This window comes from Dendropsophus ebraccatus, chromosome 14 (genome assembly GCF_027789765.1).
Source record: "Dendropsophus ebraccatus isolate aDenEbr1 chromosome 14, aDenEbr1.pat, whole genome shotgun sequence".
Lineage (NCBI taxonomy): Eukaryota > Metazoa > Chordata > Amphibia > Anura > Hylidae > Dendropsophus > Dendropsophus ebraccatus.
Genome location: NC_091467.1, coordinates 44,293,107 through 44,307,970, shown reverse-complemented (window position 1 = coordinate 44,307,970; position 14,864 = coordinate 44,293,107). Strand labels below are relative to the sequence as shown.

The window sequence follows — 14,864 nt, the reverse complement described above, 5'->3', positions numbered from 1 at the left end:
CTCTCCACAATAATCAAACAAATCTAATCCTGGAAATAGCTATGTCTGTCCTTCACTGTCAGAATGCATTTGTTTTAAATGAGAGATTTTCCCAAGCTTTTTCCCTTAGCAAACACTATCAATTTTACTGTCCAAATGCTATGATAAATTGTTAATGAGGATTTTTAGGCACTTTATATGGGATTTCGAATGGGGCTCTAGTTTATTCATATTATGTCAGACTAAGTTTTTAGGAGGCCTTAACCTCCCGATTCTCAGAGTATACAGTATAGTGTCTGGGTCGGCAACACATTTTGTTTCACTATTTATGTATCTCTAGAGAATCAGAACTCCTTATAGGTTTGCAGAACTTCTACATTTAAAACCTGGTCACGTTCCACAAGATTTCAACAAAAACCCTCTGCTATGGACAACTAGTCAGTTGGAGATGTGCTAGGAAAGTATGGGCATTGGACCCATATAATTCTGTTCATCTCCCCTTTAGGGGGAATTCTGAGGGTGGGTTCACACTATGGAATCCATGCTAATAAATTCCGGCTGATTCTGACGCTCATACGCGTTCGCGGCAGCACGCCTCTCCGTCCTTGCCATAGACACCATTCTATGCATGAGCAGATTCCGCATTTCGCTAAAAGAATTGACATGTCACTTCTTTCACCGGAATACAGAGAGGAGCGCCACCACTAAGGGTACGAGCAACAGATCAGCCGGAATTTATCCGTGCGGATTTCATGATGTGAACCCACCCTTACTTCTTAAATTTTAAGCAGCCCCATTTAAAGAGCACTAAAAAACCAAGTGCCTGTGATCTAATTTCTCTTCTAAGTTTCATCGTCCTATGGTGGTATTGATGGGAAATTAATCACTAACTACCAAGTTGCTGTTCAGATTACAGATTTCCCATTTACAGAGCCCCAAATGGGAATACTGCCCCCTTACTACCTCACACAGCAGCAGTGCACCCCAAACAGTAATACCAAGCCTCTTTAGGCCTCACATACCAATAGTGTTCCTCTTCTTGCCGCAACACATAAAGCCCTGTTAGGGAAAAAACATGAAACTTTCTCTTCCCTGTTCCCACAATAAGTGGCTCTGTCCTCTTCATGCTGTATGTTGAACTGTACAGGCAGAGTTGTCATCGCCCCGCCTGCTCTAAGACAGTGGCATCATTGGCTTATTTAAATCAGTTTGTGGCTTGAAAGAACAAGTTGGGAGAAAGGAGAAGTCAGACATAGGTTAAAGTGGCACTAGGCAGTACTACTGAAAGGCCCCCTTTTCAGGCTTGGACCAGTAACTGTTGTTACCCCTGCAACCATGGTTATTACCCCACTGCTTAGAAACAGCAGCCTCATGGAGGACATTATAAAGCAGCAATGAGCAGTATAGCTGTGAATCCAGGGAGAGTAATGTTTGCTGTCGGTTATAGCTATGTCTGTGTCTTGCTGCCTCTTTCTGTTTTTAACCTACCCCCCTTGCTTGCACCTCTCAATGAAATTGTATGGGCAATATGTAATTAGATTCCTAGGTGAGCTGATAGTCCATCTCTTCTCTCGTGGAGTTGATTCTCAGGTGTTGATTAGTTTAAGAGGCTGCAGGAAAGTGGTGCCAAAAAAAGTCATTTTATTCACTTGTACTATGGAGTTATGCAAATTATGTTGAAAGTGCAGTGACCATTTAAAAACCATAATGCATTTCGGTATAAATAATCTTGTCTGCAATTGACAAGCCATTGAATACCGCAGGTTTACAACACTAGTAGCCGGTGTAATTTCCTTTTCTGAATAACATTTTGGAATAATGTACAGTTAATAATAGTAGAAGTGAATTAATATGAAAAAATCTATTCATCTCGCCGCACTGAATTGAATAAATAAAAAGGAGTATAAAATTGAAATAACTATTTGAAAAATCTGAAAAAGAAAGCAAGTAGTTTGGAAACCTAGTAGGAGATTTGGAAACCCTTATATAACCTTCAAAGGCATAGCACTTTCTTTAAGTGAGCTGTATATTAAAGAGCATATCTTAAGGGGACCTGTCAGCTTGTATATGCTGTTTTCTTTGAGTGTAGCATACATGACACAGACATGTTGTGGAAATACCGTATGCTATATTTTCTCTAAAATTTCTATATTTCTTTTAGCTGCAGCACACCGGGAGGGCTGTGAACTAGGTGTCTGCTGTATTTATAAGCTGCCGTCTGCCCCTGCTGATTGTCAGCCTTCTCCTTATGCGCAGTCAGGGGTGGCAGGGTCAGGTAGTCCGCATCTCATTATTAAGCTGAATTCCTAAATCACAGCGCTTACAACATACTGCAACTGATGTACTTATAATTTAGGGAAAATACTTAGTGTCACTGTTGTTTTTTGCTTTTGTTTTTTTTCCAGAAACCTTTGTAATTTGAAACTTTGTAATTGGGTTTATTAGGCAAATACGCCATTATCTGCATTCAAAAAGACTTTCCCCAGGTCCCTCCCACCCCCTCTCATTCACTGCTCATTATCAGTCGTGCCCTGTGTAGTCTATGGGGGAGGGACATTAGTCGCCAGCAGAGAGCAGAGAACAAAGGATTACACAGTGGGAGCTGTGTGAAAGCAGGTATTCAGAGGTCAGAGAGGTCAGTGCTGCGTTCAGAGGAGATAGCCAGGTGATGTAGCTGTAAATTAACACTTTGTTGTCCTGTTTTGGTGCCTCATCTCCCTCCACCCCTCCCCTCCTTATAGACAACCATGAAGACAGGGGGGAGAGTTTCAAACAGCTTTTTCATGGTAAAAATGCATTGAACGACAGTGACACTTTAATATTTTTATATAAATAACACATGGTGGAAGTTAGAAATGTTATCGGATGCTTAAAGGGAAATTGACAGCATGGATATACATGTATTCACAGCTCCAGCTTCCAGATGCTGATCTCAGGACTAGAGATGAGCGAATTTGCCGAAGTTCGGGTTCGTATGAACCTGAACTATCGGCTTCTGATTCCCGCTGTCTGCAGCCTCCGTAAACAGGGTGGATAAAGCGTAAGGACCGCCTGGAAAACTGGGATACAGCCTATGCCAAGGTCTGTATCCCAGTTTTCCGGGTGGTCCGTAAGGGTACAAACCCACTTGACGTATTTGCTGCGTGAATCAGTCTTAAAAATAAGCAGGCAAAACACAGGTTGGCTTTATACAATTGTTCTGCGTTAAAATACGCAATTGCGTATTTTTTGAAGCGTGAAGCTACATGCGTTTTTCACACAGGTTGTTAACAACTGATGCTTTGCTAACAACAAGCTTCACGCTTCAAAAATACGCAATTGCGTATTTTAACACATTCAAAAATACGCAATTGCGTATTTTAACACAGAACAATTGTATAAAGCCAACCTGCGTTTTGCCTGCTTATTTTTAAGACTGATTCACGCAGCAAATACGTCAAGTGGGTTTGTACCCTAAGGCTGTATCCACCTTGTTCACAGAGGCTGCAGACAACAGGAATCAGAAGCCGATAGTTCAGGTTCATACGAACCCGAACTTCGGCAAATTCGCTCATCTCTACTCAGGACCATTGCATACATACCTTTGGTGATGCTCTGTGATCTGGCATCTTCAGTAAAAAGCATCTTTATTCAGGGCTGTCACAGAGGTTTGACTGTAACACTGTCAGCACCCGCCCCGCACAGACTCTGCTAGATCCCCAAAAACTGCACTCTGTAGACAATGGCCCACTTTTACTAAACTAAAGGCCCTATTCCACGGCCTACTGACAGGAGCAAACGAGCGCTATTAGCCCTCGTTTGCTCCTCGTTCCCCGCTCGCTGCTGCCACTATTCCATGCGGCTGCACGGGTAGCCCATATGATATAGCAGCGTCTGCTGCCGACGCTCCTATTCCACAGAGCGCCGGCAGCAGATCGGTGCTGTATCAGTCGTTTGTTTTTTAACATGTTGAAAAACAAACGACTGCCATGATCAATCGGCATGAATGATGTCGGCTGATCGTCGATGTCAATTCCACGGGACGATTATCGGCCATAACGGCCGACATCGGCCGAATACGTCGGATGATCGTTCCGTGGAATAGGGCCTTAGGTACAAGCTTAGACTAGACAATCTTTAAATGTACCAGCGTTATCAGGCTGTTTGATAAATCTGTCGCACATAAAGACTGTCCAGTTTTTTGGTGAATAGTTTACACCATCTATTGGCTTGAAGTCTGCCAGAATGTTCAGCCAGATTCAGGTGCAATATTTGGTGTAAAGTAGGCTGCATCCCCTTTTTGCATAAACCATGCAGTAAATCTGGGTCAATGTCCTTAAAGGAAACCTGTCAGTGAGGTCAGCTCCCTGAACCCACCCCACCCCCGGACAGGGCCCGCCATACATACCGACTTCTGCACTTCCTGCTCCCAATCCCCCTGCAGAGATATGGCCGTCGGTTCATCTGCTTACTCTATATGCAGATGAGCTAAGATGAGTCCAATGGCCATCGGACTCATCTCAGCTCATCAACTAGGCGGTATTCTCATTTCATCCCCTACAGAAGGGGGATGATGTGCAGATCTCTGTCCCCAAAACATTGCAACATTAAAATACCAAATGAACCGAGCAACATGCATATGCAACCAACACTCTTTTTATTCTCTATGAGCATTTTAAACATTCCTAAGAGCTACATTTTAATGGTATGATGTTCTAGGAAATGATGGAGGTCCGAGTGGTTAAGTTACGGGATAACTTGATGAAATGAGAATATGGCTAATGGCTTTATATTGTGACTCTTGGGAGCGTTAATGGCATATGAGCAATAATGGCAATCTAAACAATATGGCTTTATTCAGTTTTATGGTGCGTTCACACCTACAGGATCTGCAGCTGATTTTCTGCAGCAGATTTCATTTAAATAACTGAACACAGCATCAAATCTGCTGCAGATCTGCTGCAGATCCTGTAGGTGTGAACGCACCCTTAATGGGATAATCCACTCCATAGACAATAATTGGTCTGCTGGCCACTGCATGGCCCCCTCATTGCGGCCAAAAGTTTGCCTCCTTTTTGGTGATCAGCAAGGTCCCAGCATTTGGACCCCTCCTATCACCTAGTTATCCCTTATCCTACCTTTAAATGGTGGGATAAGCTCTTTGAAGTACAGGTATGAAAACAACAGTGTAACCCACACATAGAGCACTACCTATGTTCTTGAATCCTAACTAATCTTCAGGGTTGGGTTCACACACAGTATTTTGGTCAGTATTTGCAACTAAAAAGGTCAAAATATTTCCAATATTTTTTTTTCTATGTCAGTTTAATTTCTTTTTTAATTGCAAAATACTCACTAAAATGTTCCTTACTATAAATAATACCTTTATTAGGGGCCCTTCTAAAGATGAGTGAACCGAACCTGTTGAACTCTTGTATGTTTCAAACTAAGCCGGAAGTTCGGTTTGTTAATGAACATAATTTTTGGCCGAGATTGATCAAATCTTTAATAAATGGGCGGTGTAAAACATTTTTTAGGTGTTTTAGGACAGTGGCTTGAGCAAAGGATTATACCTTATCCCTTTTATAAGGTTAATTTTTGCTCAAAGTCTCCCCTTATTGATGGCTGCTCCCCTTGTATATTGTGTAGCAGGGAACAGGAAGTCGACATTCAGTTGCTGGAGTCAGACAGAGAAGCATCTGTGTGCAGTATTGAGGGACAGAGAAATAAAGAGAAAGGGAGATTATAGCTTCAGGCAGGACAATTTAGTGTTGGTTGCAGTGAGGCAGGACTGCTATAGAGTAGGAGCTCATAGATAAGACAATATCAACTGCATTTAGTACAACCGTACATGCTTATATTGCCATCTTTTATTCATAATTTCCTGGTTCTGTTACAGATCCAGCACAGGTAATTATTATTATACAATAGTATTTTCTCAGTATACCATACTACTGCTGGATGTTTCGGTCATGTGACCTTTATCAAAGGGTATACTGTGTGGAGAGATAAGCAAGATATACCGTGTGGTTGACTGCATTGGCTTGATGGCAGTTTGTCAGTTAACCCACTGAAGCTCTTGCATTAGTTCCCTGTTTTTAGTGGCACTGTACTAATTGTGTCACTGTTCCCAACAACATTTTTGTTGGCTAACTTGGGTGAATTTAACCCACAGAAGCACCTGGTATATTATGTAAATTCCCAGCTTTGGATATATTTTGGCAACATCATAAGTGTCTTATTACCAAATAAAGTCCTTATTTGGCTATCTTGGGTGAAGTTAACCCACAGAAGCACCTGGCATATTACATCCATTCCCTGTTTTGGATATATTTTGGCAACATCATAAGTGTCTTATTACCAAATAAAGCTCTTGTGTGAAGTACACCCACTGTCTAGGATATCACCAAAAACAACATCATGTCCAAGCAGCAGAAAATCTGGTCCCTTCCATGATATGGCCAGTGGCCTTTTGGATTCAAAGAAGTTCCAGGGCTGGTGGTGTAAAACGTCATTTTACACTGTTGGTCCACCAACATCGACTTCTCCTGGGAGAAAATTTTATTTTACACCGCTGATCCACCAACATCCACTGCTCTTCATGAAAAAAAAATATAAGTATACACCACAGATCCACCAACGCCCACTGCTGTCCAGGGCAAAAACTTTATTTTATGCTACTGATTAACCAACGTCCACTGCTGTCCCGGGGCAAAGCATCATTTTACACCACTTATCCACCAATGTCAACTTCTGTCCTGGAGGAAAACTTAATTTTACGCCACTGATCCACCACATCTGATGCTGTCCTGAGAGAAAGGTCATTTTAAAACACTTACCTACCAAAATAGTCAAACGCTGTGGTGAGATACAGTATGGTGGAAGTTAAATACCCTGCCGGATGATTGACATTTTTTGCACTATGAAACTTTCACTTTCTTTCACTGTTATAGCTACTGCTGCCTCGCGAGCCTCATCTCTGTAATACTACCACCAATTGTTCTGCTATTACAATGTGGTTCGCTAAAGGGGTAGTGCGGCGGTAAAGAATTATTGACAGAATAACACACATTACAAAGTTATACAACTTTGTAATGTATGTTATGTCTGTGAATGGCCCCCTTCCCCGTGTCCCACCTCCCCCACCCGTGTACCCAGAAGTGTGGTGCGCTATACATACCTATCACGTGCCGACTCGTCTCCGATCTTCAGTCTGCGATGTCGTCTTCGGACGGCCCGGCCGAATCCCTCCGAGCGTCCTGAGTGCCGTCCGCCCTCTTCAGCGTCATCGGCTGCTCAGCCGCGATTGGCTGAGCCAAACTGTGCCAAAGGTTTTGGCTGCCCAAATAACAAGGAGGGAATTTACTAAACGCCCGACCAGAGCAGATCAGCAACATATCTCTGTCCGTGACAGGAACTGTCCAGAGCAGAAGAGGTTTTCTATGGGGATTTGCTGCTGCTCTGGGCAGTTCCTGACATGGACAGAGGTGGCAGCAGAGAGCACTGTGTCAGACTGGAAAGAATACTCCGCTTCCTGCTGGACATACAGCAGCTGATAAGTATGGGAAGACTTGAGATTTTTTATATATATATATATATATATATATATATATATATTTATTTCAGATCTATATAACTTTCTGAAACCAGTTGAAAAGGATTTTTGCTGGAGCACCTCTTTAAATTTTCACTTATATGTGAAAATGGAAGGCTTTAATTTGAGGGCTTCACTAAAATGTTTGAATTTCTTATAATTATTGTTTTTCCCAAATGATGAATGACATTAGCTAAAATCGACTTTTTAATGGCCGTAAATTGTTTCTTATTCAGCATTGATTTCCACTTTAAAGCATGTTAGCCCTATTCACTGGAAGGTGTACAGAGTGTATAATCTAAGTAAACTCTGTATTGTATTTTTTTTTTTTTATTATTATTGTTTCATAAATTACCAAACAAAGAATTTGAGCTGTGCTTCAAATGTGGGATTTCAGACATGCAATGGAAAGTGCGAGAGTTGCTTAGCGACGCTTCTATTGATGTGTGTTATAGTATAAAAATAATAAGTTCTCTACTGAAGAGCTGTAAAATATACCAGCACGTTCACACAATATGTACTCAGTGTCTACCAATGATGACTATACAGAACTCAGGCACAGGTTAAGAAAATATCAACATTTTTCATCCATTGTATTGTCATTATGAAATATTAAGAGCTGTATTTGTCCTGTCTGCATGCCCGACTGTCATAAAATGATTTATAGGGTATGTTAGTGATAAAAAGCGGGTATAGCACAGCTCTAGTGATTACCTGGGGTCCCAGAAGTAGTACGATTTGTGATCAGCTTATTTTATTGGACCCTTCTAAAGCAGGCCATACATATAAGATAGTTGTCCGCTTAAAGCGACTCTGTACCCACAATCTGTCCCCCCCAAACCGCTTGTACCTTCAGATAGCTGTTTTTAATCCAAGATCTGTCCTCAGTTCAGTTCGGCAGGTGATGCAGTTATTGTCCTAAAAAACAACTTTTAAACTTGCAGCCCCGTGTCCAACAGCCAGGGCTTGGAATATCTGTGCCCTAACTTTGCACCACCCCTCCATCCCTCCTCCCCACCCTCTTCATCATTAGAAATGCCACTGAAACATTTTCACCTGTCTGAATATTGCACAGGTGCCTTAACAATCCAGCCCATGTTCAGTATTCACACAGCTGAAGAATAGGAGACAATCTGCCTAGAGCATTCCTAATGATGAGGAGAGCAAAGAGGAGGGACGGAGAGGGTGTGCCAGCCGAATCCATACACAATCTAAGCCCTGGCCGTTGGGCATGGGGCTGCCAGTTTAAAAGTTGTTTTTTAGGACAGCAACTGCATCACCTGCCGAACGGACCCCAGGACAGCTGTTGGATTAAAAGCAGCTATCCGAAGGTACAAGCGGTTTGGGGGGGTCAGATTGTGGGTACAAAGTCGCTTTAATGGCAATCTCTCCTTATTCCCCTTAATCACATGCATTAAAGAATTGGGCAGTTAAAGGGAACTATCAGCAGGCTAGACAAATCTAACTTGCTGATAGCCCCCTATAGGGCCGGGGATGTTTAGGAGGAAGTTATGTGTCTTACCATGCTCCTCCGCACCGGTCCCAGGCTGTTAGTTGGGGTAAACTCCTCTCCAAAGAACCGCTGTGTCATACGGTCCACCCCTTCTAATGATAATTAATAAAGGGGTGAGCCAGATGACACAGTAGTGCTCCTAAAGGTGCTCTGGTGCAGAGTTTACCCCAATAAACAGCGCGGGACCAGCACCGAGGAGGAACGTAAGACACATTCCTCCCTCCTCAACATCCCCGACTCTATAAGGGGCTATTAGCAGGTTAGAATTATATAACTTGCTGATAATTCCCTTTTAAAATCTAAGATGTCTGATCCTTCTTTCCTCTGACATCTGGCATTGAAGCAAAGTCAGGAGATCATCATAACATATCAGTGGGTCTAGATGTCAAATATCTAATGTGTATAGCCAGTTTACCAAGTGCGAATTGTCTAAAATAGTAATTCCCATTGAAGAATTTGTAAATTGTTGTTTAGTTTGCAAAGCATTGCACGCGTAATAGAGCTTTTATGTATTTTATTCGCTTAGGGTATGTTCACACTGAGCAAGGCTATGTTCACTCAACGTCCAAGTAAAGGAAAAAGGCGTCCGCTTTTTGTTTTAAAAAAGACGTCCGTTATTGCATGATTTTAAGTGTTTTCAATCAATTACATTACAGACTATGGAAAAATGGATGTCTTTTTTACACAGTGTATTGAATAACGGACGTCTTTGAAGCGGATGTCATTCAATACACTGTGTGAAAAAGACGTCCGTTATTCCATAGACTTTAATGCAATTTATTGAAGACATTTAAAATGATGGACGTCTTTTTTAGAACAAAAAGAGGACACCTTTTTTAGTTTTTGGACGTTGTGTGAACATAGCCCAAATGGGGCCTAATTCCGCAGCAGAGAGTTCCTGCCTATTTTGGTGTCAGACCGCATCTCTATGGGAGCGGTGGTGCCCCTCTGCTCCCCTCCTCTCTCCGCTTAAAGAATTGACATGTTCTGCCCCATTTGCTCAGTGTGAACATACCCTCATACGGTAAATAAAATTAGGATTTCTGCAACTGTTGGGCAAAGGAATAAATTAAATTCTTGTTTGTTACATATCATTGTTAGTAAAACACAACCAAGTTTTCACTGTTAAAATGTTTGTGTTTTCTGTTTTGTAGCACAACAGAATTCACCAAAAATCCATGAAGGCTGGTGGGCTTATAAAGAGGTTGTCCAGGGCAGTTTTGTTCCAGGTAAGATCACCGCAAGCATGCCTAATCATTATAAAGATTTTTTTTTTTTTTCAGAGAAAAGCTATATATCTAAATACCTGAAACACTGTGCAATATGTAGTATCTTAAAGAGGAATTCCGAACAAAATTAACTGTTACCAGTGCCGATTAGCGGTGAACGGAGTTTGTCTGCTTTTAGGCTGGATTCACACTAGGTATATTTCAGTCAGTATAGTGGTCCTCATATTGCAACCAAAACCAGGAGTGGATTAAAAACACAGAAAGGATCTGTTCACACAATGTTGAAATTAAGTGGATGGCCGCCATTTAATGGCAAATATTTGCTGTTATTTTAAAACAATGGCTGTTGTATTGAAATAATGGCAGTTATTTACTGTTATATGGCGGCCATCCTCTCAATTTCAACATTGTGTGGACAGAGCCTTTCTGTGTTTTCAATCCACTCCTGGTTTTGGTTGCAATACGAGGACCACAATACTGACTGAAATATACGTAGTGTGAACCCAGCCTAAATGTGTAGCGATGGTGATGAATAATGGGTGTCGGCACCCCACAGTTACAGATGAGTATGCTACACATGACGACAACCTTAGACAAGTAAATCTTGTCCGTTGTGTGTTCATAGCCCGATGTTGTAAATGTATACTTCTAGTTCTACTGTGGAGTGTAAACAGTCTATGGGGGAGATTTATCAAACATGGTGTAAAGTGAAACTGGCTCAGTTGCCCCTAGCAACCAATCAGATTCCACCTTTCATTTTCCAAAGAGTCTGTGAGGAATGAAAGGTGGAATCTGATTGGTTGCTAGGGGCAACTGAGCCAGTTTCACGTTACACCATGTTTGATAAATCTCCCCCTATGTTCAAGACTAAGCATTAGAAGACAGGATAAGGAAACGCCTATTTAGAAACCAAATGAAAAGTGAAAGTTATAGAAAAAGTATTGCGCACAGTCCTGTACTATAATCATTGTTTATGTAAAACTAAAGGTAACCTATTTTTTGTCATCAACCAAACCAGTGACAACATACTGTTTCAAAGCTATTTTATAAGCTTCTGGTTGGCTGGATGCTATGCTATATGGATAGAAAGTCTGCAGGGTGTATATATTATATGTCTGAGAGCATTATTAATACATATTTTTATAAAGCTTTTTTGCTATGATATATTTTAATACTCCGATTTTTACTCCTATGAATTTTGTACTACCTACGTATACAGAGACAGAACGGATATCACAGAAAAATATTCACTACGAGGGCACAGATGTTTCAGATCCATAATAATCAATGCTAATGTCTAATATTCCACATTTTGCTAGCGGCACTGGTAATTGGCACTATCATTATATTGAATGTCCAGTTCTACTCTTCTACAAACAAAAAGGGCAGCTGTTGATATACCAGTCCTGGCCAGCTGGCTCTTTTCTACTTATACATCTGCCTGGCATGAAAAGCTCCTCTATCACTAGTGTTTGGAGCTGATGGAGAACTTAGACGCTTAGGTCCGAAGTTGTGTTTGAAGTTAAGCATTGCCTTTTGAATACAATTAAACAAAGATATGTATCTAACAACTATAAAACAGGAAGTGAATGAATGAAAGACTATGTAAAATGTAGCAGTAGTAGCTGTACTCTAAAGGCCCTATTACACAAAGCGATTATCAGCCGTATTCAGCCGATATCGGCCGTTACGGCCGATGATTGCTTAGTGTAATAGAAGACATTGATCAGCCGACATGCACGTCGGCTGATCGTTGTCTTTCAACATGTTGAAACGTCAACAATGAGAATAGCTGCCCGGACGCTTGCTGCCAGTGTGTGTAATAGCATGGCAGGCAGTGGCGGGGAGGTAGTCATCTGGGTGGCTCCCTGCCTGTGACTAGTCACCACTCTCTCCCTGTCAGCACGCTTTTAGGGGATCAGTGAAAGGCCGAGAGGTCCATTACTGCCCTCTCCCTATCAATCATCCCATTGAGTGCCCTGACAGGCAAAGAGCGGTGACTATACATGTGCGGGGATCTGCCCAAAGGACTACCTCCCCGCTTCTGCCCGCCGTACACCCAGGTAATAAAACGTCTTTTTCTGCCGTGTAAAGCTTCTGCTGCAGCCGCGGCTGGTACGTGCCACGAGCTACTCAGGAGGTGTATACTGTGCTCCAGAGAACCATATCAGTCCAATTGGGCTGATTGGTTCCCTTTAAGCAACAAGCAGCATTTTTAACAAGCTTTTTGTTAACAAGCACAAGAGCAGCATATAGTAATCGCTTGAGTACCAAGTACTTTGGAGTAGCCCGATACACAAGCAAATACTATACTCATTAGGTGGTGCTCACCCATCTCTGTTAATTAGAATTTCACTATTTCATATTACCGAATTTAAATATATTCATCTATATCATAAAAATGAAAGTCTGTCTGTCTGTCTGTCTGTCCTTCTGTCTGTCTGTCCTCTATAGACTTCCAAACGCCTGAACCGTTTGACCCCAAATTTGGCACACAGATACATTGGGTGCCCGGGAAGGTTATTGCGAAGGTCCCGTCCCCACCAGATGTACAGGAGGGGAGGGGGAGGGGAAAGAGAGCCGCCCCATAGAGATGAATGGGAAAATCTCCTCACTGCAAACACAGGTGATATAATTAGCTGCAGCAGACACGGCAGTTGGAGCCTTAGCAACCAATAGGATTACTGCTTTCATTTTCACAGGGAGCAATGGTTGCTAGGGAAGCTGCCTAACAACATCCACAGTAATAACTGGTAGACCCCCTATTCCATCTATATAGTACATATATATACAGGGCCCCCTACTCCATCTATACAGTACATGTATACAGGGCCCCCTACTCCATCCATACAGTACATGTATATACAGGACCCCCTACTCCATCTATACAGTACATGTATATACAGGGCACTACAGGTATACCAAACTGTGACTGGATAACACTGCCATACCAGACCTGACCAATACTGTCATACTGTGCTGGATAACACTGTCATACCAGACCTGACCAATACCGCCATTATGTGACTGGATAACACCGCCACACCAGACCTGACCAATACCGGCAAACTGTGACTGGGTAACACCGCCACACCAGACCTGACCAATACCGCCATACTGTGACTGGATAACACCATCATATCAGACCTGACCAATACTGCCATACTGTGACTGGATAACACCGCCATACCAGACCTGACCAATACCGGCAAACTGTGACTGGGTAACACCGCCACACCAGACCTGACCAATACCGCCATACTGTGACTGGATAACACCATCATATCAGACCTGACCAATACTGCCATACTGTGACTGGATAACACCGCTATACCAGACCTGACCAATACCACCATACCGTGACTGGATAACACCGCCATACCAGACCTGACCAATACTGACACACTGTGACTGAATAACACTGCCATATGGGTAAATACAACCCTGCAGGTATACAGGACACTACAGGTATACAGTACCCCAAAACTATACACTACAGGTGCACGGGACCTCCACAAAACTATATACTACAGGCTTACAGGACCCCAAACTTTACACTACAGGTATAAAGGACCCCAAAACTATACACTACAGGTATACAGGACCTCCACCATTTATATACTTCAGGTATACAGGACCTCCACCAACTATATACTACAGGTATACAGGACCCCAAACTATAAACTACAGGTATACAGGACCCCAAAACTATACACTACAGGTATACAGGACCTCCACCAACTCTATACTACAGGTATACAGCACCTTTACCAACTCTATACTACAGGTTTACAGAAACCCCAAACTATACACTACAGGTATACAGGACCTCCACCAACTATATAATACAGCTATACAGCACCCCACCAACTGTATACTACAGGTACACAGGACCCCAAAGCTATACACTACAGGTATTACAGGAACTCCACCAACTATATACTGCAGGTATATAGGACCCCAAACTATACACTACAGGTATACATGACCCCAAAACTATACACTACAGGTATATAGGACCTCCACCAACTCTATACTACAGTTATACAGGACCCTCTAACTATGCAGTACAGGTATACAGGACCCCCAAACTATATACTACAGGTATACAAGACCTCCACCAATTATACACTACAGGTATCCAGGACCCTCAAACTATAAACTACAGGTATACAAGACCTCCACCAACTATACATTACAGGTATACAGCACCAACTGTATACTACAGGTATACAGGACCCCCGAACTATACAGTACAGGTATACAGGACCTTCACCAACTGTACACTGCAGGTATACAGGACCTCCCTCAGCTATACACTACAGGTATAAGGCCCCCCCAACTACACACTACAGGTATACAGGACCCCCCAACTATACACTATAGGTATACAGCCCCCCCAACTATGTACTACAGATATGCGATACATTGTGGGTATACAGAAGCCCTCCAACTATGCACTACAGGTATACACTAATTTCACTGATTAACTCAGATGAAACAATACCTTTAGCTTGGCCTCCTGGGCACCTTAGAACAAATCTAATTAACACACTGACACTTTATACCC

The 14,864-nt window shown here is 42.3% G+C and overlaps 1 protein-coding gene across 1 annotated transcript in view; it reads left to right on the top strand.

Moving 5' to 3' along the window:
* CA10 (carbonic anhydrase 10) overlaps window positions 1-14,864 on the top strand; it is a 206,001-nt gene that overhangs the window by 105,154 nt on the left and 85,983 nt on the right. Inside the window, exon 3 of the mRNA XM_069952317.1 lies at window positions 10,220-10,294. Coding sequence (XP_069808418.1) covers window positions 10,220-10,294 — 75 coding nt within the window. The remainder of the gene's footprint in view (window positions 1-10,219; window positions 10,295-14,864) is intronic.